This window comes from Varanus komodoensis, unplaced genomic scaffold, assembly GCF_004798865.1.
Source record: "Varanus komodoensis strain SLA01 unplaced genomic scaffold, ASM479886v1 scaffold12, whole genome shotgun sequence".
Classification (NCBI taxonomy): domain Eukaryota; kingdom Metazoa; phylum Chordata; class Lepidosauria; order Squamata; family Varanidae; genus Varanus; species Varanus komodoensis.
Genome location: NW_025335349.1, coordinates 24,882,678 through 24,905,387, shown reverse-complemented (window position 1 = coordinate 24,905,387; position 22,710 = coordinate 24,882,678). Strand labels below are relative to the sequence as shown.

The 22,710-nt window shown below is 41.1% G+C and overlaps 1 protein-coding gene across 8 annotated transcripts in view; it reads left to right on the top strand.

The window, feature by feature from the left end:
* The window catches only part of RNF41 (ring finger protein 41), a 32,997-nt gene extending 19,602 nt beyond the window's left edge, over window positions 1–13,395 (top strand). For 7 of the 8 annotated variants that reach the window (XM_044421931.1, XM_044421930.1, XM_044421927.1 and 4 more), the window contains 4 exons: window positions 7,833–8,104; window positions 8,513–8,648; window positions 9,908–10,011; window positions 11,802–13,395. In XM_044421931.1, the coding sequence (XP_044277866.1) occupies window positions 7,833–8,104; window positions 8,513–8,648; window positions 9,908–10,011; window positions 11,802–12,153 (864 nt within the window). In that variant the 3' untranslated portion in view covers window positions 12,154–13,395. Of the gene's footprint in view, window positions 1–6,020; window positions 6,152–7,832; window positions 8,105–8,512; window positions 8,649–9,907; window positions 10,012–11,801 lie in introns of all 8 variants that reach the window. The other variant, XM_044421933.1, reaches the window with a different exon arrangement.
* The last annotated feature ends 9,315 nt before the right edge of the window (window positions 13,396–22,710 follow it).

The window sequence follows — 22,710 nt, the reverse complement described above, 5'->3', positions numbered from 1 at the left end:
GTGAGCATTTACTGTGGGTGTGTGTTTGCTAGTAAGCATGATTAGCTAAGCCTTCCAGGCATATATTCACCTGGCACCATCACCCCTTCCCCAGCACACAAAAGTCACTTATGACTGTAAACCTTCAGTCTGTTTCTTGTGTCAAGATCTTGCAATATGTGAATTAATTCCAGGTATATTGGACTGCTGATTCTCTTACCAATAGCGAAGAGTAACTTATATATATTGCTGAAAGTGAATTGGGATTGATTTCTCTGCTTGGGAAGTTATCCTTGAAAAAATGGATTAAGCTAAACAGCTGCTGAGTGTCTGATTGCTTGACTTTATATTAGAAAATTATTTGGTGGCAGCAAAGCTGCTGGGAAGCATAGTTAGAAGAAAACAAACCCCTGTATGACTGCAACATGCTAGTTGTTGACCAAAATGAAGCTGAACCTTCCAGATACTTGTGTAACTGAGTATGCTGGGACTTGTCACGTTACATTTAGAACAAAAACTTCTGTTTCTTGAGAGGCTGAAACTACTGGAGCATAGGTTTATTTTTGCAGTGGGAATTAGCAGACACTATTCTTGTCCTAGTTGGTCTCCTTATGTAACATCTGCATGAAGAAGCATTTGTCAAGAAAAGTACCTTTCTGGCTGGCTGGCTGGCTGGCTTTGGTCCCTTGCCCCATGTGAAAATATGAGCATTAGTCTGTTTTTATCCCATCTTTCTTTGAAAGGGAGAACCATCAGTGCAATGCAGGATTTTTTTCCCCACTGGACAAGATGCCATTAAGCTGGGGAGGATGAAGAAGGAAGCAGACCAAAAACTTCTGGGTTTTTCCTGACTTGTGTTGAACTAAGCATATGTTGTGCATTACTTATCAAAGATTGCCTCTACCTATGCGTTCTCTCACACCTTAGTGATTGTCAGGAGCCTTAACCTTCAGGTTAAACTTACCTACATATCAGCAAAATGTCCCTTGCTGGATTCTAATATGTAAGATGGTAGGCTGAAAAATTTTGATAGTTTGAGCATACCTTTGGAGGCACATGTTAAAGTGAGTAAACAGTTACTCATCTTTTGTGTGTGTCTGCCTGAGTCACTCATCTCAGTGTCTGTATTCACACTTCTTGCTAAGCCACCCTGCAAATAATCAGCAGTTGCATTGTTTGCTAAACATCCCACATGCACCTGACAGATGACTGGGCGAACTGCCTCTTATCCTAGAGGCTTTGTTTGCTTTCCTGGTCGCTGCCTTGTCTCTTCCTTTGTCTCCCATGGCTTTCCTCCTCCCCGCTTCTTTCCAAGAGATTGCTCTTCACAATTTCTGAGTCGACAACCAGTAACAGCTCCTTCAAAATAAGTGGCATAGTGCAGGGCCTGTTGCTGGTTCATCTCCTTTTAGAAATGTAGAAGTGCAAGAAAATTCACATGCTCATCCATTTTCATTTATTATTTATTTATGTGCCAGTCTTTCTTGCTCATAGTCATAGCTACCACAGATTCAAAGAACAAAGCAATAGGATGTAGTAAAATACAATAAAGTTACAAACCAGTAAAAACATAGAAAAGTATAGTAAAATATATAATTAAAATGGCATGATTAGAATCAAACATCCATTCCATGGGAAACAAGTAAAATAATATTTGTCCATGATTTAGTATAAAACCACAGGGTACAGCCTAGCTCTTTTCTAGCAGCTAGGGCAAACTTTGCAACTTGGGTCAGAATGTATATATCATTGCCCACAAGCAGTATACAAATTTGTCCAGCACAGATCTATTTGCTAGAGAGCTGAGAATATGATGATGAAATCTATACCTTAGGGACTTGTGCAATGGGCAGTGAAGTATATAGTATTCAGTATCCTCAGTGTCACCTAACTCACAAATACAGAATCATTGATAAGTTGGCATGTTGCTGGATCTCCCATCCAAATAAACAGCAGGCATACTCCGGAATTGTGAGGTCATGAAAGATCTTAAAGGGGTAACAGTAAGAACTGAGAAGTAACGCTCCAGAACAAAAATTGTTTTGTATATTGGATACCAGATTGGACACCTGTCAGAAAGTGAATTGCTTAGCAAAAGCAAACTCACTAATGATCTTTGTTTAATAGAAGAGTGTCCTCAAACATTTCAGTCTTTCCTGACACACTGGGAGCTTGGGAAAGTAAAAAAAAAATGCAAACCATCCCATGTGCAGGAGCTGTTGAAATTTACTTTGAAAGCAAGGTCATGCAAGGATTTTTAACAGGGACATGCACACGCACATATATACATGTATTCCTGTTTAAAAAGATGGGATTAGCCCTGTCAAAAAATCCATTTAAAAGGAAGTCCCAGCTTTGACAGCTATCAGAGTTCCATGCTCCTGTGAATGCCATTTACCAACCAAAAAAGCCAGAGCATCTTGCAGTGAGGGTGATATACTGACCACCAACCCCAATCCAAGCAAAGTTTATTGGGGTCTTTTCTTTTCCTTGACAACTCATGTTTCGACCCATGTCAGGAGACTGCAAATTAAAAAAAAACAAACTGGACCTATCTGCAGCTTTTTTGGGATAGTGCCCATGATTGATGCCTGCTGTGCTTTGACATCTTTCAGGACATGGCCTGGGCAATGCTTCCTGTTTTCGACCCTCATGTGTACACACCTCTGCACTTTTGCAAGTCCAACTAAATATGTTTTAATCGATAAAATAACTTGCTCAAATTTTTTGTGTTTGAGGGGGCAAATCAGTGGCAGTCACTCAAATGTATTTGTCACTTTGGATGGGCTGTCAAGTCAGAGATCACAAAGCGTAATCTCTGGAAAAAGTGGCTTGCCATCATGGAAAGAGACATTGAGCCAGTTATGGTCACTCCATGATGTTACTTTAATATCATTTGGGGTGGCTGGCACTTGTAGCGGCCCATAGGAGTTTAGCAAGAGTGACAGAATATTTTGCAATTTTTGCTGGGTGGTTCACTTATTTTTATTTATTTATTTATTTATTAAAACATTTTTATGCCGCCCCATTCGCCGAAGCCGTGATCTTCTGACTTTGCTGTGATCTTCTGACTTTGAACAATGCAGCAACATATTGTGGGTACAGCAACCCCTAAAGAATGCTGTGCACTGGCAGGATAGCTTGTTGCACTCATACCATGCTGAAGAAAGTGGTTTGAGTTCACATGACATGACAACTCAGAGTGGCTTGTCACTATGATGTACTGTTGTCTTGTGTGAACCCAGTCCTTGGGTCTTCAGAGCAGGAGATAAGCCCAGAGTGAATGATCATGCAGAGATGCAACAGGCAAGCCTGCTGTGTAGATGAGTAATTCTGCAGTGTTTCTACCCTAAGAATGGTTGGAACTATCCAATTGTGTTTGATGCAGAGATGGGCAGTGAAGGAATATATGGAATGTATGCTCAGTAAAGCTAGATAGAAAGTGATGAGCACAAGGACTCATGCAGAGATGTAATGGTGAAACTTTTAGTTTACAAAAAACTTTAATTTATCTCGGTATGCTAGTATTTTACTTAGACACACCTAGGTACTCTGGGATAAGGTTCACTTATTACAGGCATAGATGGTCTTTCTGGCCTCAAGGATGTTCTGAACCCAGTCACAGAATTGTAGTTGAATAGTTTCCTTAGAGTAGCTGCCTTATAACCAAGCAGATTGCAAAAAATAGTGCATTTACTTACTTACTTACTTCCATTTCTATGCTGCCCCATAACCCAAAGTTTCTCTGGGTGGCTTTCAAATGCTAAAACAGCATAAAATACATACAATGAAACAATCAGATAAAAATACAACAATTAAATAATAACATCTCATGATACAATATAGCCACACACACCATAATAAATTCAGCCAATAAAGTAGCAAAAAGTAAATTAAAGTAATTAAAATAATCCATAACAAAATATAAAAGTATAAAATTATTTTAAATTAAATTAACCAAAAACATGTTTAAATAAGAAAGTTTTCACCTGGCATCTAAAAGCTGAGTTGGCACCAGCCATATATCCCTGGGGAGTGAATTCCAGAGTCTACGAATTTAGGCATATGTAGCTGCATATTCCTGTATGATTAGTTATATTGGCTAAAATCCAAGAAAGGCGCAGGATGAAAGGGTATATAAGAACACAGGAATCATTTTCTGTTACATCCTCCTATAAAGTGTTACTCTGCTGAGCCCTTGAATTCTGGAGTTTACCTTAGTTTTTTAATGTCTGCAAAGGACAAGACATTTTGGAGGGCATTCATTCATAGGGCCACCATAAGTCAGAGCACACAGCAACAACATGAATTTTACTAATCCAAAAATTGTTTGTTCGGTGCTTTCTAAGAACTGTGCACTCTGAGGTTAATTGAAATAATGCAGTTGACAGCTGCCTCTATAAAATGGAATCCTTCAATTACTCCCAGAAAAGAGCTAAATAAACTTGCAAAGTCCATTAATAACTTTGCTGGGGATTTGAATGTGTAGTAAAACATTGTTCTGGCTAGCATGGATTTTCGTCCAGTTGACTCAATCCTCATGAGGGAAAAGTTTGTTTCCCTAACTACTGTTATGATTGCTTAGGTGCTAGAGAATGAGATCATAAGAGATAAGACATTTTAAAAACTACTTTAATAAGCAATTACGCTTTGCAAAATTACATGCTTTGCAAGGTGGATAATATGCTTTGTAGAAGTAATTTTTTAACCGATGAAATGGATGAGGGTTGGCAGCTGATGCTTGATATGTATAACCATAAGGGCAAGCAGAATTACTAATTCCTCACTCAGTGGAAAGTGTTTGAAGGTGAAAGCCAAAATAAATATTTCCATATGCTGTAAAACTGACTTGTGTGGCTTGTCACAGTGCTTTCCGTCATACTGCGTATAAACTAGAAGTAAAATTTCTAGAACAATTTTATAAAATATGCTGAAGAGCTATAATTCAAGAATTTCAAGCTGGAAGCCTGGAGAGTAGACATAATTTATTTGGGTTTGAATTAGCAGATGGCATCATCCCCACATCCCATTTAACAAGCATTAAAACTGCTTGTGGAGAAGACACAAAATTTCATAGTTGGCAGATAAAAATATCCTGTACCTCACAAAGGCAGCTTCCTTCCTAATATCTAAAGTAGGGATATCCAACTATCCACACTGGCATTTCAGTGTGACCTCCAGTGTGACATTTTTCGCCCCTCCATTCTTGCTCAGTTCAAAATGTGGTCCTGTTTTTGTTTTGCTTTCAGAGCAAAACATAACTAGTAAAGCCATAGGAATGTGCTTATACTTCTCTCAGTTATTTAAAACACCTTATGATGTGAATGGTAAGGCAGTAACTTTACCGGTAATCCACAGGTTAGGAACGTCCTGGTTACAAACAACCCATAATTATGAATGCACAGACTGCCATAAACCCTGTATGAATCTCCCTAGAAAAAAGCCCTGAATATCTCTAGGGAATTACATAACGCATTTGGCAATGCGTCATCAGTGGCCACATAGTTCCCCAGTGATACAGTAGTTGCGGCTATTTCTAGGGAACTACATGATGCATTTGACAACATCATGTCATCAGTGGCTGCCTAGTTCCCCAGGGGTACAGGATTCCTGGCTTTTTGTTCTGCAGTATCTGCTGAAGCATCTGCTGAGGTATTTCAGGTTACATGCGTAGGGCGTCAAGAATGAAGCTGAACCACAGCAAAACAGTTTCTGGAGAGGGCAGAAGTGCCCAGATAACTTCTCCCTATTCCTCTGTTGTTGTTGTAAAGCTTGAAATCCTGTTTTTATTCATAACTTCCTAATCCATGAGGTGACATTAAGCCTAACATTAGCTGATGGAGATGGAGCTATGCTGAACAGTCAGGGTCTGATTGTGCTGCTTTGGAGAGGGGGGTTACCACTGAAGTCACTTTCTTGCAGTAGGCATCAAAGGTTGCTTGTACAGCCATGTTCTTTTTTTTATCATAAATGACCTTGTAGCAGTTGAGGGCCTGGATAAAGGGGAACTAGCTCATTATTAGCATATGCCCATACTACAGATGGCGAAATGATGCTGAATTGACAGCAGAGAGAGAGCGAGCATGCACGCACCTGAGTGGAATGTGGAAGTCTTGATCCCCTCCAAAGTGGCCGCAGGCCTGCAAATATTACCCAATTCCATAAAAAGAAAGTACGTTCTGAATATTTTTATGTTTTGTTTTAGGTATAGTTTTGTGGCATTTTATTATTCTTCTGGTTTATTGTAAATTAGCAGGGCAACTCAGAAATATATTCAGAAAATGAACAAACAAAAAACAAACAACATACAGTACTTTAAAGTGCTCAAAATGCTTCATATTTGTGGTCTTATAATCTGTGTAAGAATGATAGTGAGCTAGCTTAACTCTGTCAAACTCTGATTTGAAAGAATGTTCTAAACTTAAGAATTTTTTACAATATTGTATACCTACAGACACATTCTCTCTCTTCAATATATGTAGTACTTTATTGTGTTTAAGATGTTTTAGTGAATATGGAAGCATTTCTTAAGTATCCTATACACATAGAAAGGTGATACGTATATATGATGAACATTTGATTTACCCAAGTGATCCGACTTACTTACAAATTCGACTTGAAGACATTCTGAGGAATGGAACTCATTCTTAATCTGTGGACTACCAGTACTTCCTTCTGTGCTAAATGTCGGGAGTCTCTTTCCCAAAAGATAGGAGAGTCTTGTAACCTAATGAGTTATATCTCTTCCACCAGTGCTGTTCTCCTGGTTCAAATGTAGCTAAACATTTTCTTTAACTGAAAATGAATACTTAATTAGTAAATATTTTGTCAATTCAGCTGCAGTGTGATAAACCTGCTATAGCCTTCTATGCTTAAGTGGATTGCCCATCACTGGCTAGATGACTGGCTCAGTTGAGAGTGTATGATAGGGGTGGCCAGACTTGCTCAATGGAAGAGCCACATACGGTAAATGTCATGTTTGAGAGCTGCAAGTGGGCCACAGTGTCAGGTGGCAAGCTGGTGTCTCCGGGGGCAGGATGTGGCAGCAAGCAGCAAGCCACAAAGTAAACTCAAAGAGCTGCATGGGGCTCCCAAGCCCCAGTTTGGCCACCCCTGTGATACAGGCTGAATGTTGAAATACCCAGTACACCCGATATATCCAGGAAGCCCCTTAGAGCACACAAAAAGAAACTACGGGGACATTTTAAGGAGACTGAAAGCATAGTGAGAATTAGAGAACCACATATTAATTGATAGAACACTGGGAAGTATCAATACAGGTTTTTGCATTAAAATACATACAAACTATAAAATTGACAGTGATTATGAACAGTTTTGGAGTGTAGGATTAATGGAATTGCACAAGAAACTGGATGTACAAATGGCTTGAAATGCTACTTCCCTGGGTTTGAGCTTTCAGGGTTATTTTAACGATCTGTTCTCAGGCTGAACACATTGCATGGGGGTCAATGCGCACCTTCTTGCATTACTTCAGAAATGGAATAACAAGAATTTATCTGTAGTAGGACTGCTAAAATACAGAGATTCCTGCCTTGAGATGAATAGCTGTGCTAGCTTCTTTTCAGATCTCTTCAGTGATGGCAGTTCTTTTGCCTCTCTGCTTCAGAGCCTGCTAAGTTACAGTCAGGATAAGCTAGCATCTCCATCTACCACTAGTCGCTTGGGCAGGCTTAAATTATTAGTGGATGTTCTTCCCTTCTGTTAGTGCAAAGCATTCAGTGAAAGACACTGCATGGAAAATGGACAAAAGCCCATGTGAACACAGGCAGCAATCCAGTAACGAGAACATGATGTAACCTGAACTGGCATGTTTTGCTCCGTTCTCTGCACAGGCTCCTCATTGCGAGCACGCCTTCTGCAATGCCTGTATCACCCAGTGGTTCTCCCAACAGCAGACTTGCCCTGTGGATCGAAGCGTTGTAACTGTGGCTCACCTGCGCCCTGTTCCCCGGATCATGCGTAACATGCTGTCTAAGCTGCAGATCACTTGTGACAACGCTGTTTTTGGCTGTACTGCTGTGGTACGACTCGACAACCTGATGTCTCACCTCAACGACTGCGAACACAATCCAAAGCGGCCTGTGACTTGTGAACAGGGATGTGGGTGAGTACTGCCTGACGGAGCCAGGTGTGATCCTAAGATACTGTGACATCATAATATTTTAATCCACCCAATAACAAGCAATAATGTATTGCTTAGTCTCAGACTTACACATAGCCCAGAAGTGCTTTGTCTCTGTGTCAGTGTAATCTGAAATTATTTAAGAGAGACTCATTGGTTTTGTGATGCACCTGGTCAAACTCAACATGAGAGGGCATTTATGATGCGTGAGGTGTAATGGAATTGCACAGTACTTGCAGCTGGTAACCTGGGGCTACTGATTTCAGTCCTCAGTTTGCTTAGAGTATAGTCCTTGGGTTGCAGAACATGCGTTTCTGTTGGAAGGTACTCGCCTATTTGCATTTGTAATATGCAGCATCTCCTCAGTTCTGCTGTTACTTTTCTGTGCAGCTTGGAAATGCCCAAAGATGAGATGCCGAATCATAATTGCATCAAACACTTGCGGTCAGTGGTGCAGCAGCAACAGTCAAGAATAGCTGATTTGGAAAAGACTTCAGCAGAACATAAGCACCAGTTGGCAGAGCAGGTAACAGCCCCCTTTGAAGCTGTCTCATATGCCAGACTACTTCTTGTTTTTACCAGAGATTGTCAGGATTCATTTGTTACGTGATATATTTTAATTGGTTCTTATAGTACTGAGGCAAAGACATGGCAGGCACCAAATAGTTCTTGAATGTGTATACAGTGTTGTGCATAAACAAAGTGAGTTAAATTATTTGTAGTGTGCTGCTGTCGTTGCAGTGGTAAGGTCTCTGGATCCTTTTGGCTGAGCTACTGAGACTCATTTTTAGAGCAGCAATCAGGCAGCGACTGGCAACTCCTGTGCCAAGCCTGGCTTCTTGAGTGATGCTGGGGCCTCCCCTGTTACCACACACACAGTCTTTCCGAGAGACTAAAAGGGATATGAATGAACAGTCTCTGTGGCAATGAAACTTTGCAGCATGCTGTGTATTGGAGCATGGAGTGCATACCTGGCGCACCTGCTCCCTCTTAAAAGTATCCCTGCAGCAAAGCTACCTGCTAGCAAGGATCTTGGCGAGTCTTTTAAGTGCTGAAAATATGCAGCTGTCAAGATTCACGGACTAGCCATATACAAGTATTGCTTCAACTAAGGTGTGAATCAGGCAAAGCATAATCCAGCGTGAATCCATCTCCTTTGTGTACACGTATGGCCCAAGGCTTTTAGTACAACGGTGTTTTTTAACTCCCATTAGAAGTTGGATTGGCAGAATGTGTATCCTTTTTCAGCTATGGTTGGATGACCTAACAGTGAAGACACAGACTCTAATTATTGTATTGTAATTGATAGTTGCTGTTGAATTGTACTGGATGAGAAGAACAGAATGGATTTTAGAAATTCAGTCTTGGTAGAGGTACATTTAGTACCCATGAATATTTAAAGAAATGTTTTAATTTCAGAATCCATATATGTGTGGCTTGTATTTTCAGCATGTCACAATATGTGAGCCTTTTCCCTTAATTTTTATTGACTATAGACTTTTCTAAAGGTCAGTAGTAAAGCGATAGTCTTTTATTGCACTGACTTCAGTAGAAGTATAAAGCTTTCCAATTGCATAGTCATGAGAGAAACTGAAAAATTGCCCATTCCCAGCTGCATAGGGAGCCAATATGTTACAGGTGCAAAGATGGAGGAGTTGTCATTTTTTGCAGTCTCTATAGATTAGGTATTATCAACCTGACTCCATGAAATGTGCTATCTTGCTTGCCATTTGTTCCATCTGGCCTATCTTGTTTAATTGCTGTACTGTTTTCTCATTTTTGCAGAAACGTGACATTCAGCTGTTGAAAGCATATATGCGAGCAATACGTAGTGTCAACCCCAACCTGCAGAATTTGGAAGAGACTATTGAATATAATGAAATCCTAGAGTAAGTGTTGTGTGCTTGATTGTAGTTGGATAAGAAATGGGGCAACATGATGACAGTTCAGAAATGGGCAAGCTTAATATCAGCCAAGAACTGATAGTCTTGGGAAATATGACTGAAAAGCAAGCAGAAAGTGTGTCACTTGCTAGAAATCACTGTATGTCTTACACTGCAAATATAGGCTCATTTTTGGGGGATAAAACAATATGTAGAGAAGGCAAGCTAATATCTTCTTTTATACCAGCTTTTGCTGGTTAAGGAATATGTAAACCTCCCCCCGCCCTCATTGCAGGGCTTCACTGAGAATAACAAAAACCATGAAACTGAAAGTGAAGTTGGTTGGTTATGAATGTATATTTTTTATTTTTTAAGAAACAAGTGACCTAGTTACATAATGGTTGCTACTTTAAAAACAAGCATTTTCAAGAAGAGTTTTGCAACACAATCTAATGACTCAGTTGTTGAATATGAAATTTTAAGTCTTTTTAAAGCATGTCCTAAGGTTTTTTTCTTTCTTTAAGTTAGTCGGTTCCCAGGCTATACAGCCACTTGACCATTTACTGGCTGGCCAATGTATATAGAATTGGTGGAAGAGAAATGGATACCGCTTTAAATTTATATTTCAGAGGGTCACATCAGATATCATATTCAGAGCAACATTTGAAATAATACATTAAATCAACTCCCAACTAGTCTGAGGCCATAGCTGTCAAACTCCAGGCCCAAATGGGGAAGATAAAATCTTATACTGCCCCTAAAAATGGTAAAATGGGCTTTTTTGAGGAAAATGTCTCAAGGAAAGGGAATCTCATGATTATACAGTATATCTCTTCTATGTTCTTTCTTTTTGAACATAGTACCATATGTGTACTATCAGTTTATTCTGTAACAAAAGGAAAGAGGTAAGGAAGGTAGATGGAACCCTAGGCTTTAAAGATTAAGGACATTGTCTTCCCTTTGGTTTGCAGTATGAGTATGATTTATTTTAGATAAAATAAACAATGAATGTATTTAGAGTAACTCTTTTACCTTTTGGAATTCTAGATTTCCTAAAGTCCTCAGATTCACCTGTTTCAATTCTAATGCAGGCTGTAGGCAGCAGTATCTTCTTCAAGTCTTATCCAGCAGAAAATCATCTGCTAAACATCTGAACTAGCTATAACCTCCACATAGTCTTCTTTGGCAGAGTGCTTTTTAATTATCAAGCCTTGAGGCCTCAACATTTTCATTTCAAAATGATTTTAAAATAATGGAATTGGTGTCAGAGCTGGAAACTGACCTCCTGTGTCTGAGTCCCAAATATTAAATTTCAGAACTTGTGATTTTCAAAAGCGCTGGGGCTCCTTGGGAGCTTATCTGAGGTTCTTCAAAGAGAAGATCAGTAATGACAGATGGGCTGCTTGAAAAACTTCTTATCCCCATTGATCTTCTGATGTGTTCTGGGAAAGAGCTCATGCAAGGCAACAGGCAGACCAGTAGGCCTAACCAGCGTTCTGTGTGAACTGAATGGACATTTTGGAATGCCACAGAATGTTGTATAATGTACAAGAGGTGGCCATGCCAATGGGAAAAGTGTTCTTTAAAGGTGGACCAATTGCAAACCATTGAGCCAAGTGTCCCTGCCTCATCCTGTTCCACCAATTGTTCTCTCACACAGGGTTGCGACTTCGTAAATACCAGAAATACAGTCAAGTTCTTTGCTCCAGGTTTGCACTGCAGCACTTCCGGATTTTATGTATTATTGAAACACTGCCTTTCCTAAATATGTGACATTGTTTTTCATTGGTTTCTAGGTGGGTGAACTCCTTGCAGCCGGCCCGGGTGACGCGGTGGGGTGGTATGATCTCTACACCAGATGCTGTACTTCAGGCTGTAATCAAGCGTTCGCTGGTTGAGAGTGGTTGCCCCACATCTATCATCAATGAGCTGATTGAAAATGCCCACGAACGGAACTGGCCACAGGGTCTGGCCACCCTAGAAACTCGCCAGATGAATCGGCGCTTTTATGAAAACTATGTGGCCAAGCGCATCCCAGGCAAGCAGGCTGTGGTTGTGATGGCCTGTGAGAATCAGCACATGGGTGAGGAGATGGTGCTAGAGCCAGGCCTGGTAATGATATTTGCACACGGAGTGGAGGAAATATAAAGACTTAACAGAGATGATAAAACAATGTGCTTGAAAGAAAAATATACCATGTCCAAACCCACTGATCCTGCCCTGCTACGCTGTGTCAGGGCATTATTCTTCTCTCAGTCGATGTAAAATGCCACTCCCTAATTATACTGGGCGGGTGCCCAGCAACTTATGCAAAATGCCATGCTGCATTCCCTCACCCTTGTGATAACTTACCCCTCTTCTGGTATTGACACAGGTTTCCAAACATCCATGTAAAAGCACAAAATTCCTCTGTGCTCCAGAAGGAGCAGTGGGCTTCTATCATAAGAAGTCTTTGATGTCCTGACATAACTGCATTGATTCAGATAGCTTGATTCCAGTTCTGGCATATGACAGGCTTGTGAATTCTGACTTTAAAATTTTTCAGAGCTAAAATTTATTCTAAAGACTCTCCTCCTCACCCTACCCTGCACATACACACACATATGCATCTGATTTCTCCTGTTATTCTTTAAGGTTTATGTGCAGGCCACACACTTGTCCATCACGGCCTATAGTATCTGGCTCTCACAAAGTACCTTTAAAACAAAGCTTTGCAAACTTTGTCTAGGGAAGAATGGGGGTTGGTTGGGAAGGGTACAGATATGAGAAGGCAGATGCCAAACTGGGGTGCAGATAATGCCAAATATAATACACATACCAGTAGTGACATTGTTGGCATAAAAAGTGATGCAGAACCAAAATGCTGATCTGTCAAGAGGACAATCTCTGCAACTCACTGGGGATGCATGGCCTTATGTTGTCCACAAGGCACCCGTTCCTTTTCAACCGGAAATATCATTCTTAGCATTGTACTGTTGCTGCCACCTCTGCAGAGTGAAATGGAATTCTCATCAGAGCTCAGATTTCATCATCTTCCTTGTACTCTTGAAGTGCCGCTGATGTCAGGTGCTTTGCTGACCAGTCCTCCTTCATAGGATAGAAGCCTTCAAGCAGACACTTCACACAGTCTGATCAGAAACAAGCTCCTCTGAATTGTGTGTGCCATTTAAAGTTGTCTCAGTTTCATAACCTTATTAAGAAAATGGAAGAAAAAACAATAACCTGGATGAAACTGTCTTGTCATATATGTTGGCTGTTTTGATAAATCTGTGTGTAATGGGGGTGGGGGCATCTTGATGATTGTGTTCAGTATTTTTGTAATACTTTTGCCTTTGTATGTTTCCCTTATTTTATTTTAAATACAGTGGCCAGGAGTGTCTTCAAGTCCAATTTTTGTTTACCTGTCCAATTTAATTTATTTGCAGTCTTTTTTACAACTTTCTTTGTGTTTTGAATATTTCTTGTTTCCTTTAAGCATTTGTACTGGAGTTGGTGGAGCAAGGAATAAATGCATCATTAAAGGAGTAGTTGGACTTGCTCTAGTCAAAACATTCAACAGTACAATCCCTTTGAACAGCTCTCCTCTCTTAGGCTCCCTGAATATCTTCAAAAGGGCAGAGACTTTTAAACAAGGTTCGATTCCCTTTATATTGTGCTGCTGGTGCTTGAAAAAATGGTTGCTGTTACCATTTTGCCATAAGGGATGGTCCACAGCAGTTGGCTGTAGCAACTGCTTCTAGTTTAAACTTTGGGCCACAAACAGTTGCCTCCTCAAATGGCTACAACAAAGAAGCATCTGGAAACTATCAGCAAGAATGCTGGCTGCCAGAAGAATACTTTCTGCGTTGCCACACTACAAACGAATACAACGCATGATCTTCTTGTCATGAATTACAGTTAAGCGGCCTGGTCCTATAGTAGAGAATATACTTCTGGGGATGGGCTGTCACAGCAATTGGTAGCCAGCAACCTGGCCCTTTTGCAGAGAGGGCATTGTAGGGAAATGCGGTCTTTAAACATCAGTCATAATAATAAAATTCCCATCGTTCTTGCAGAACTTCCATCATTCCCATGAATAACATGCATGATCAATGCAGCTTAGCTTTGCTTATTATCTTGAATATTCAGCAGGCAAATGCTGTTTCAAGTTCAGTTCTGTGGGACATGCTTGTGCTTTGGAGACTCTGAATCTGCAACAGTTACTCAGTTTGGTGGCCTTTACTGTTTTTTTGCAAACCTGTTTAGTAGGTTTTAGTATTGTTCTCTCCATCAGTTCTAAACTTTGCCAGCACACTGCTTTATGCTTCTCCCCCAACATACCCCAATACTGTTTCCAGTGGTCCTATATCTTTTACACCTCTAACTGTAGAGCTACTTCTTGAAGTAACCTCACAGTTCATCCAGGAGTACTTCTGTTTTCTAAGTCATGTTTTTAAAATGCCTGGAATTTACTTCAAAGGTCGGATCAGTTTTAGGGATGGAATGGGTTGTGCTTGTATTCATGTCAGTGACATGACATGTTTTGAAAGGGGATCTGTTGGTTAGTAATAGGTTCTAGCCAAGTCCCTGTTGCTCAGGAATTTGAAAAAGCTGCTAAATCCAACCTAATAACCGTATCTCTTCACTTTCTTCTCCTAACACACCTTTTTCTCCCTTAATGTCCTGCTGTCGCTGTTCCTTGTGCTCTGAAATATGCCACAGAATTTGTCCTGTCTCCTGCCAGTATGCAAGTTGCTGACTGCATTTTGTGTTTTGCTGTTCAGTTGTGTTGACTGCACTAATAAATGGCCTTTTTCCTGACTCCTTTTCATGCTTTCTTCAAATTCTGTATTGTGCTGCATCCGCATGAAAACTTTATACAACTTCTTGGTTCTTTTTTGCATTAAACTGGTTGGATTTCTTAGTAATGTGTTGGGATAAACCATTGATCTAGAAATGCACGGCTGCTGTCACATCACAGCTAGTTTGCGAGTCCAGTCTGTGAGTCCCCAGCTCTGCCAACATTTCTTTTCCCTCCCAGACAGTGAATTGGTGGCACCACAGCAAGAGGTGAGAATAGGATGGGTGCTTCAGTTTCTTCCTGACAGAGTACTTTTTAAAGGCAGTCTTCTCCAAGCTGTTGCTTTCCAAATGTTTTAGATTACAAAAGCCGGTATTTTTGATCTTTGGACATGGTGGCTAGACTTCTAGATGTTATAGATCAAAACATTTGGATGGCACTCATTTGAGGAAGCTGATCTAAGGTTTCTTATCAGTTTCATGGGGTACAATAGATATGCAGATGGTGCCAAGCCTTCCTCTTGGATTATTTAACAATGGTGTGCTAAAGTGAGACACCCTAAGAATAAGGGCTTCTCAGCTCTAGGTGTGTTAGATGTAGCAACATCCTAAGAACTAGATGACATTCCCTGCATGCATTTTCGAGTCGCACTTTACCCTTACCAGCCATTAACTGAAATTGTTATTGCTCTGTCAGCTGCTATTATGGAGTTAAAGCAAGTGGAGTGAGTCCAAGCAAATCATGTCTTGATAAACCAATTGTTTTGTGTTATTGGAGTGTGACCTGTTTTTCTGCTGCTGACATTTCTAGGTTCTATTGAAAAGGTTTTGCTGACAAACCATGCTTCTTCAAAGGAGAAAAATTGAAATAGTGGATACATTAATAATGAAAGACCTATAGGGCATTCCCTGTGAGCTTTCGTCACTTTTCTTCCCCCACTCCACCATTATATTAATTCTACCAGCTAGATTTATTACCTGCCTGCCCCAAACCAAACTTGAAGCTTCTGCTTAAAAATCAGGTCTGTAACCCCTTGATTGGGTGAAACATCAGTAAGTTTTTAGAATGTGTGACTCCAACATCATCTTGCTGTAGTTCCTAATGGCATATTCAGAATTGCTTTCTTAACTCTCAGAAAAGGGGAAATGTAATAAGAGTCATCACTAGGTCATTACCTGAAAAAAAAGCCTGACCCTGGCTGCTTGGGTTGCCTGAGTCAGTTGCTACCAAGCCCCAGTTTAAAAAGCACGAACTCCCAAGTTCTTTTAAAAGGCCACGTATCTTGCTCCTGTGACCTCCTTATTTTCTGCTTCCTATCTTTACTTCCATGCCTGCAGCAGGCTCCTTCATGTGGCCTTCCCTAAGAAATCATGACCTATATATAAATGTTTTGCAAGTAAATTTAGCTGAAAGCAAGAAAACTCTGGTGCATGAGTTAGTGATAACAGCCACATTTTCTAAGCAGTGATCTGAGGCCTGCTAGTGCCCCATGAGAGATGCTGCATTGTGAGGTAATCACGTGCCAGTGGAAACATGTTTTTCCTCCTTGTCAGCCTATGAGCAGTGACCATCCCAAGATTTTGGGTTCTTTGACAGCTTTGGTTTCTTTCATGCAGCTAGCAGTACTGTGGGGAGAGGGGAATCCAAGTAACATTTCTGTGTCTGCATAGTCCCATGGTTTAGCCCTAATTGAATAACCAAGAGTGCAAGAAGCAGTATTTAATTAGGTTGCAAAGCAGATGCTTGCCCATTTTCTGGGAGCCAATTGAGGAAAATAAATGGGAAGTACTATACATTTGCAAAACACTAAATTAGTGAGTCTGTTTTATTACCTTGCTGGTCTCCATACATTTTTAATGAACAGTTTTCAGTAATGCAATGCATACCTTCAGGAAGGCTTAATTGTTAAGTATTAATGTGCTTTATAGACAGTTCAAAAGTGCTTCATGTATAACTTCTTTAGTAGGTTATCTCTGCTTTTACAAATGCCTGTTCTTGTATATAGTCAGTCTGCCCTCACAAAAGCATTTGAATGGATAGGAGGAAGCGGTCTGAGGTCATGCTCTAGTTAGTGTGTCAGTCTAAACATAAGTGTACTGGTGTCCCCTGTTGGCAATTGTATTCAGTGCACTTCATTTGTATTTATTTAAAAGTTTTTAAATCCCACCCTTCGATGCAAATTCACAAGTCAGCTAACAAAATACCAATAAGTTTCAAACTAAAATGATTACAAAATACAACAGCCAAAACGCTAAATAGCCAAAATAGAGCTGTTGAAGTTAATTAAGCAGCAATCTTAAAATATGCTCCAAAAGTCTCCTGAATAAAATAGCTGTGATTATTATCAAAGAGCCAACAAGGGTGAGGCAGGTGGGTCATACAGTCTGTGTAGTAGCTGTGAAGCCAGTCTTGCTATACGGCAGGTCAGCCTCGTTTTCATTAGCCCTAGACAGCATAGTTTATGGTTAGATATCCTGGGAGATAGAGTCCAAAATAACCATAGGGGACCAGGTAGGAGAAGAAAGCTCAAATGTTGGAGCAGGATCTTTGAGAATATTGAACTGAATCATAATGTACTGGTAGATTGTTTATGAGAGAAGGTAGTCTGATACCTCCAGGGCCCAGGCAGTTTAGGGTAAAATTCTACATGTGTAGGGCTCTTATGCTTTTTAAACTTTTCTATACTGTGCCTCTAGCCAGTCAGTTCTCTGGACCATTTACCAACATTTAAAATATAAAACCCCAACATCACAATAAGATGAAAACAAGAACGATTTACAGTCATAAGCAATAAAAAATAACGAGTAACGGTAACAAAAATATGAAACCAGTAAAAAATAATTAAAATTAATCCACAGTACCACAAAAATAAAATAAGATATAAAATTTCAACAATTAGAATACTGGGGAAATAAAAAAGTTTTAGCCTCTACATCTAGTTCCAAAAGGTGTAGAGCATCAGTGCTCCAATTTGCTAGTTCCACAAACAGGGCTCCACAGCTGAAAAGTCCTGTTTCTTATTAGTCACCTTCCTTATATCTTTTACAGGTGGCTCCTGGAGAAGGTCCTCTAATGACCTGAGGGTCCAGGCAGGCATGTATGGGAGGAGATTCCATCAGATATCCAGGTCCTAAACCATTCAGGGCTTTATATGTCAGTATAAGCACCCTGAAGCAGGGCAGACTTCACAATCAGTGCAAATACTACAAGAAAGTGGTATTGTCATAAACAAAGTGCATGATTAATGCAACTTAGCTTTGCTTATGATCTTGAATATTCATCAAACAAATGCTGTTTCAAGTTCTGTACTGTGGGAAATGCTTGTGCTTTGGAGACTGAATCTGCAACCGTTATTAGGTTAGGTGGCCTTTACTCTTTTGGAAACCTGTTTGGTAGGTTTTACTATTTCCTCTTTTTGTTCTAATCTTTGCTGGCATGCTACTTTTGCTTCTGGGCACCATGCTCAAAGGAAATGATTTGTCTCTGGCACACTTTCCAGTGTTGTCTTGGTTTATCAGTTCATGCATGAATTTTCTAAAGCATATTTTTAATACACCTGGAATGTGCTCCAAAGGATAGACTGGCTCACTTTTTGGGGATGGGAATGGGTTGTGCCTGTGTTCGTGTCAGTGACATGACATATTTTGGAAGGGAATCCATTGGTTGGACATAATTTCTAAGCCAGTTCCTGTTGCTCCAGAACTAATCCAGCCTAGTAACTGTGTCTCTTCACTTTTTTTCTCTTGAAAACAAAATTTCTTCCCCTTGATGTCCAGCTCTGGTGCTGTCTACACTAAAACATGATTTCTTTCAAATTCTATAGTTGCTGCATCTTGCATGAAAACTCTGCACAGCTATTTGGTTCTTTTTTTGCATTGACATGGATGAGTATCCTTGTAAAACAGAAGTGTAGAGATGCCTGCCTGCTGTCACACCACAGGTAGCCAGTGTCTCCCCAGCACTGCTACTGTCTCCTTTCTCCCACAACCCAGGGGCACCCCAGTGCGTTCACAATTACTTCAGATCAGAGGGAGAACTGGAGTCCACCCCAGCTGATCCAAAGTTAAGAACCTTTATTAAAAAAACAAGGAGAAGATAGATGAGGACACAGTTGGAAACAGGTAGTACAAAAGAAGTGTTTTATCTAAGCTAGACAACAGTAACAAAGAAACAAAGTCCCTGCATTTTTGAGCCAAGTTCAACATTGTTATCAGCTATTTTGCTGCCATAGGTATTTGGCATGTCAGCTGCTTTGAGGGAGTTTAGAAAGCAGGTGCCAGATGAGTTGTATCTAGATAAAACCATTGTTTTCTGTTATAGGGGTCTGACCTGTTTTTCTGCTGCTGGCAATGCTAGATTCTATTGAAACTGCACTGCTGATAAAAGCATGCTTGGGGTCAAACCTGAAGGAGGAAAAATTAATGAGTGGATACACTGATAGTGAGAAACTTATGGAAGGGCGTTCCCTCTGAGCTCTGCTCAATGTGTGTAGAACAGCTCTTTTCTTCCTACTCTCCAATTAAATTAAACACAACTAGCAATTATATTTCAGAGAGCAATTTAGCACAATCCCTTTCTTTTCTGCTTGCCCCAGTGTGCCTGAAGAACTGCAAGGCTTCCTGCTCTCCTCCTGCTTAATTATTTGCTTATTTATCTAAATGGGAGCCAGGCTTGCTGCAGACAAAAGTGCCAGCCTCCAGTACCATCAAGAATACCCTTGGATGCCATATGGATTCCAAATGCATTCTTAGAAAATAACAATGGTAGGGAGCCTGAAGCCTAGTGCTTTGGTTTGAAGTATGCTCATCAAGCCAGAAAAGAAGGTTATGGTGCAAAGGATTGCAGGAAGGCGAGAAAAATAGTAGGGAATGAGGGAGGGATTTTGCCAGTGATATATGTGTTTTCCCTGTATTTTAAAAGTGTATGTGAACCCTCCCCTGCACAAACCTCATTGCTGGTCATTTATCTATCTATTTATTGTATTGATATCACACTTTTTTTCTTTCAAAGAACTCAAGGCAGCTTACATAACCCTTCTCCCCATCTCAATCCTATCCTCTCACCAACTCTGTAAGGCAGGCTAGACTGAGCATCCATGACTGGACCAAAGTCACTCAGCGAGCTTTGTCCCCAAGTGGGGACTAGGATCTGGATCTCCCGGATCCCAGTCCTACACTCTCACCACTGCACTACACTGCCTTTCTTGTAATGATATAAACAAAAAATGGGAGGTCTGGGGCACAACTATGAAGGAGATGTAGTAAATTTAAGTCAAGTGCCAACCACCCACAAGGTTTCACATTCATTACTAATATTGCAGCAGGAGCGTTAGGCTCAAGCATGGTTAGGCCCAGCTTGAGGAACCACCCCCGCACCCCCACCCCAGGAGAGGGCAGACTGTCAGGAACCCAGTCCCACTCATCTTCCTCACCACTGAGAACTACTTCACCCATGTTCCACGTTTGCTCAGGCAACAGCAGCAGTGTGAACAGAACAGTAGAGAAGCAGAACAGCAGAGGCCACTGCTTGCTTAACTAATGCTAATAGTACAGCCATCCTGGCACAGGCTGTAATAAAGTGATTTCTATACTAGTTCTGATCCCCGCTCAGCCAAGGAGCCAACTGGATGACTATGGGCCAGTCATAGACTTTCAGCCCAACCTACTTCACAGAGTTGTTGTTGTGGGGATAAGATTAAGAGATTGGTAACTATTGGGGTGCCAAAGGGTTCAGTCCTGGGCCCAGTGCTCTTCAACATCTTTATTAATGATTTAGCTGAGGAAGCACAAGGAAAGATAATCAGATTTGCAGATAACACAAAACTGGGTGGAATAGCAAACCCCTAGAAGACAAAATGAAGATCCAGGCGATCTTGATAAACTTGAACACTGGGTTGAAAGCAACAGAATGAGGACAATAAGGACAAGTCCTCCACCTAGGAAAAAGAAACCAAATGCATTGATAGAAGAGGAGGAATATGTGGCTCAACCAAACTGAAAAGGAAAAATAACTTGGAGTAATTGTGAACAACAGGCTAAATATGAGCCAGCAATGTGATGCAGCTGCAAAAAGGGCAAATGCTATTTTGGGATGCATTAACAGAAGTATTACTTCCAAATCACAAGAAGTAATAGTGCCCCTACACTCTTCACTGGTCAGACCTCATCCAGAATACTGTGTCCAGTTCTGGGCACCAAGATTTAAGAAAAATGCAGAAAAACTAGAAGGGGTTCAGAGAAGGGTAACAAGAAATGATCCAAGGATTGTAAAAATTGTCCTGTGAGGAGAGACTGAGAGAACTGGGTATGTTCAGCCTTGAAAAGAGAAGACCGAGGGGGGGACATGATATCACATTATTAGTACCTGAAAGGCTATCACAAAATCTCTATGCTGTGGGGTGACAAAATGCTACATAGTACAGAAAGAAAACAAACTGCCCAGGAAGGAATAAAGCCACCTCCCCCTGTATGAACAATTCAGTGTTCTTCCATGCTGTGCAGGGACAAAAGTAACCGCTTTGTCACCTTGCAGCACTGGACAGGCTGTTCTCTCTGATGGCAGCTGATGGGAGATAACAACTTTTCAGTGCAGCGCAGTGAGAAAGGGAGCCCTTAGCTCACCATGAGCAGTCCTGGGGAGTTCTCTCTGATAAGCAGAGCAGGCTGCATATCACAGCCTGTGGGGGAGATGGTCTCCCTTTGCTACTGTGTGGCACAGGAAGGCAGCAAAAAGGGAGCGTCCGAAAGAGTGGCTTGGAGCCTAAGAAGAAGGCTGGGAGGATGGCTGGCTGGCTGGGGAGTCTCAGCCTGCAGGCCTAAGGTTTCCTACACCTGCCCGAAGAGGAACGCTCTTGGTTAGAGCTCCAGTCACGTGGGCTGTCCAGGCCCCTCAGCATAGCAGAACGCGGGTGCGAGGGCGGCAAGTGCATTTTTCTGCCTGCCCTGAGGCCTACCCTTGCTGTGCACTAGCATTGTTGTTGCTGTATTTTAAATATTTTTTCCAATACACAGTTAAACAAAACCTCTCCAGGTGGGCTTTCCCCGAAGGGTGAACCAGCCAGTATGTTTATTGTTGACAGGTGATTCTTTGATAAAAGCATAAAATGTAAGGACAAAACCTCGATAAAAGATTTTAATAAATCTCTTTGATTGCTCACTGCAAAGTCTATGTAATAAACAAATATGTATCAGAAAGTTCAAGAACTATGCACTAAAATGCCTTAAGACTTTACGTCCCTCCAAAGTGGTATCTGTGCAACTGATGATCTGATGTTATTTACTTTTTATTTACCAAGATAAAGAATGGAAGCCATAGCTCTATGAAACTATTCTGCTTGGGCATTCCCCAGTCAGCTGCGATGAGTCAGCTGCTTTGCTAAGGCCAACTTCCAAATTCTAACGTCGACCAGCTATCACAACTCGGTTTTCCACATTTTTACTGCCTGCATATACGCCGGCACTAATGCACAAGAAACTAAGGGTGCAATCCTATGCACGGGTAGACAGAAAAAAATCCTACAACTCCCAGCATTCCCCAGCCAGCCCGCATTTCCTAGAGCGCAAAGCAAAGAGTCGCTGGCCGCCCAAGCGAGAAGTCACCTCGCCGGCCCAATAATTTTGCATGGACCCCAGGTCTAAAGTAGTTTAATAAGGACCTTCGCGAGTGCGTGATCCGCAGTTCAGCTATCTGAGAGCGGAAGCTCCGCCTAGCTGGTCAACTCCCCGAGAGAGATCCTCCCTTTCTTTCTCAAGCCGCGAGATTGTCGGGTGTTTCTCGCCTCCTGCTGCTGCCGCCGCTGCCGAGCTCATTTAACAGGGCGAGGATTCTGCCTTAACACGCATACCGCGCCGTTTTTAATCCTTTTCCTCTCAGCGGAGCGTTAGTTAAAAGTAGGGGGCTGCGTTCGCCATAAAAAGCGGACCAGT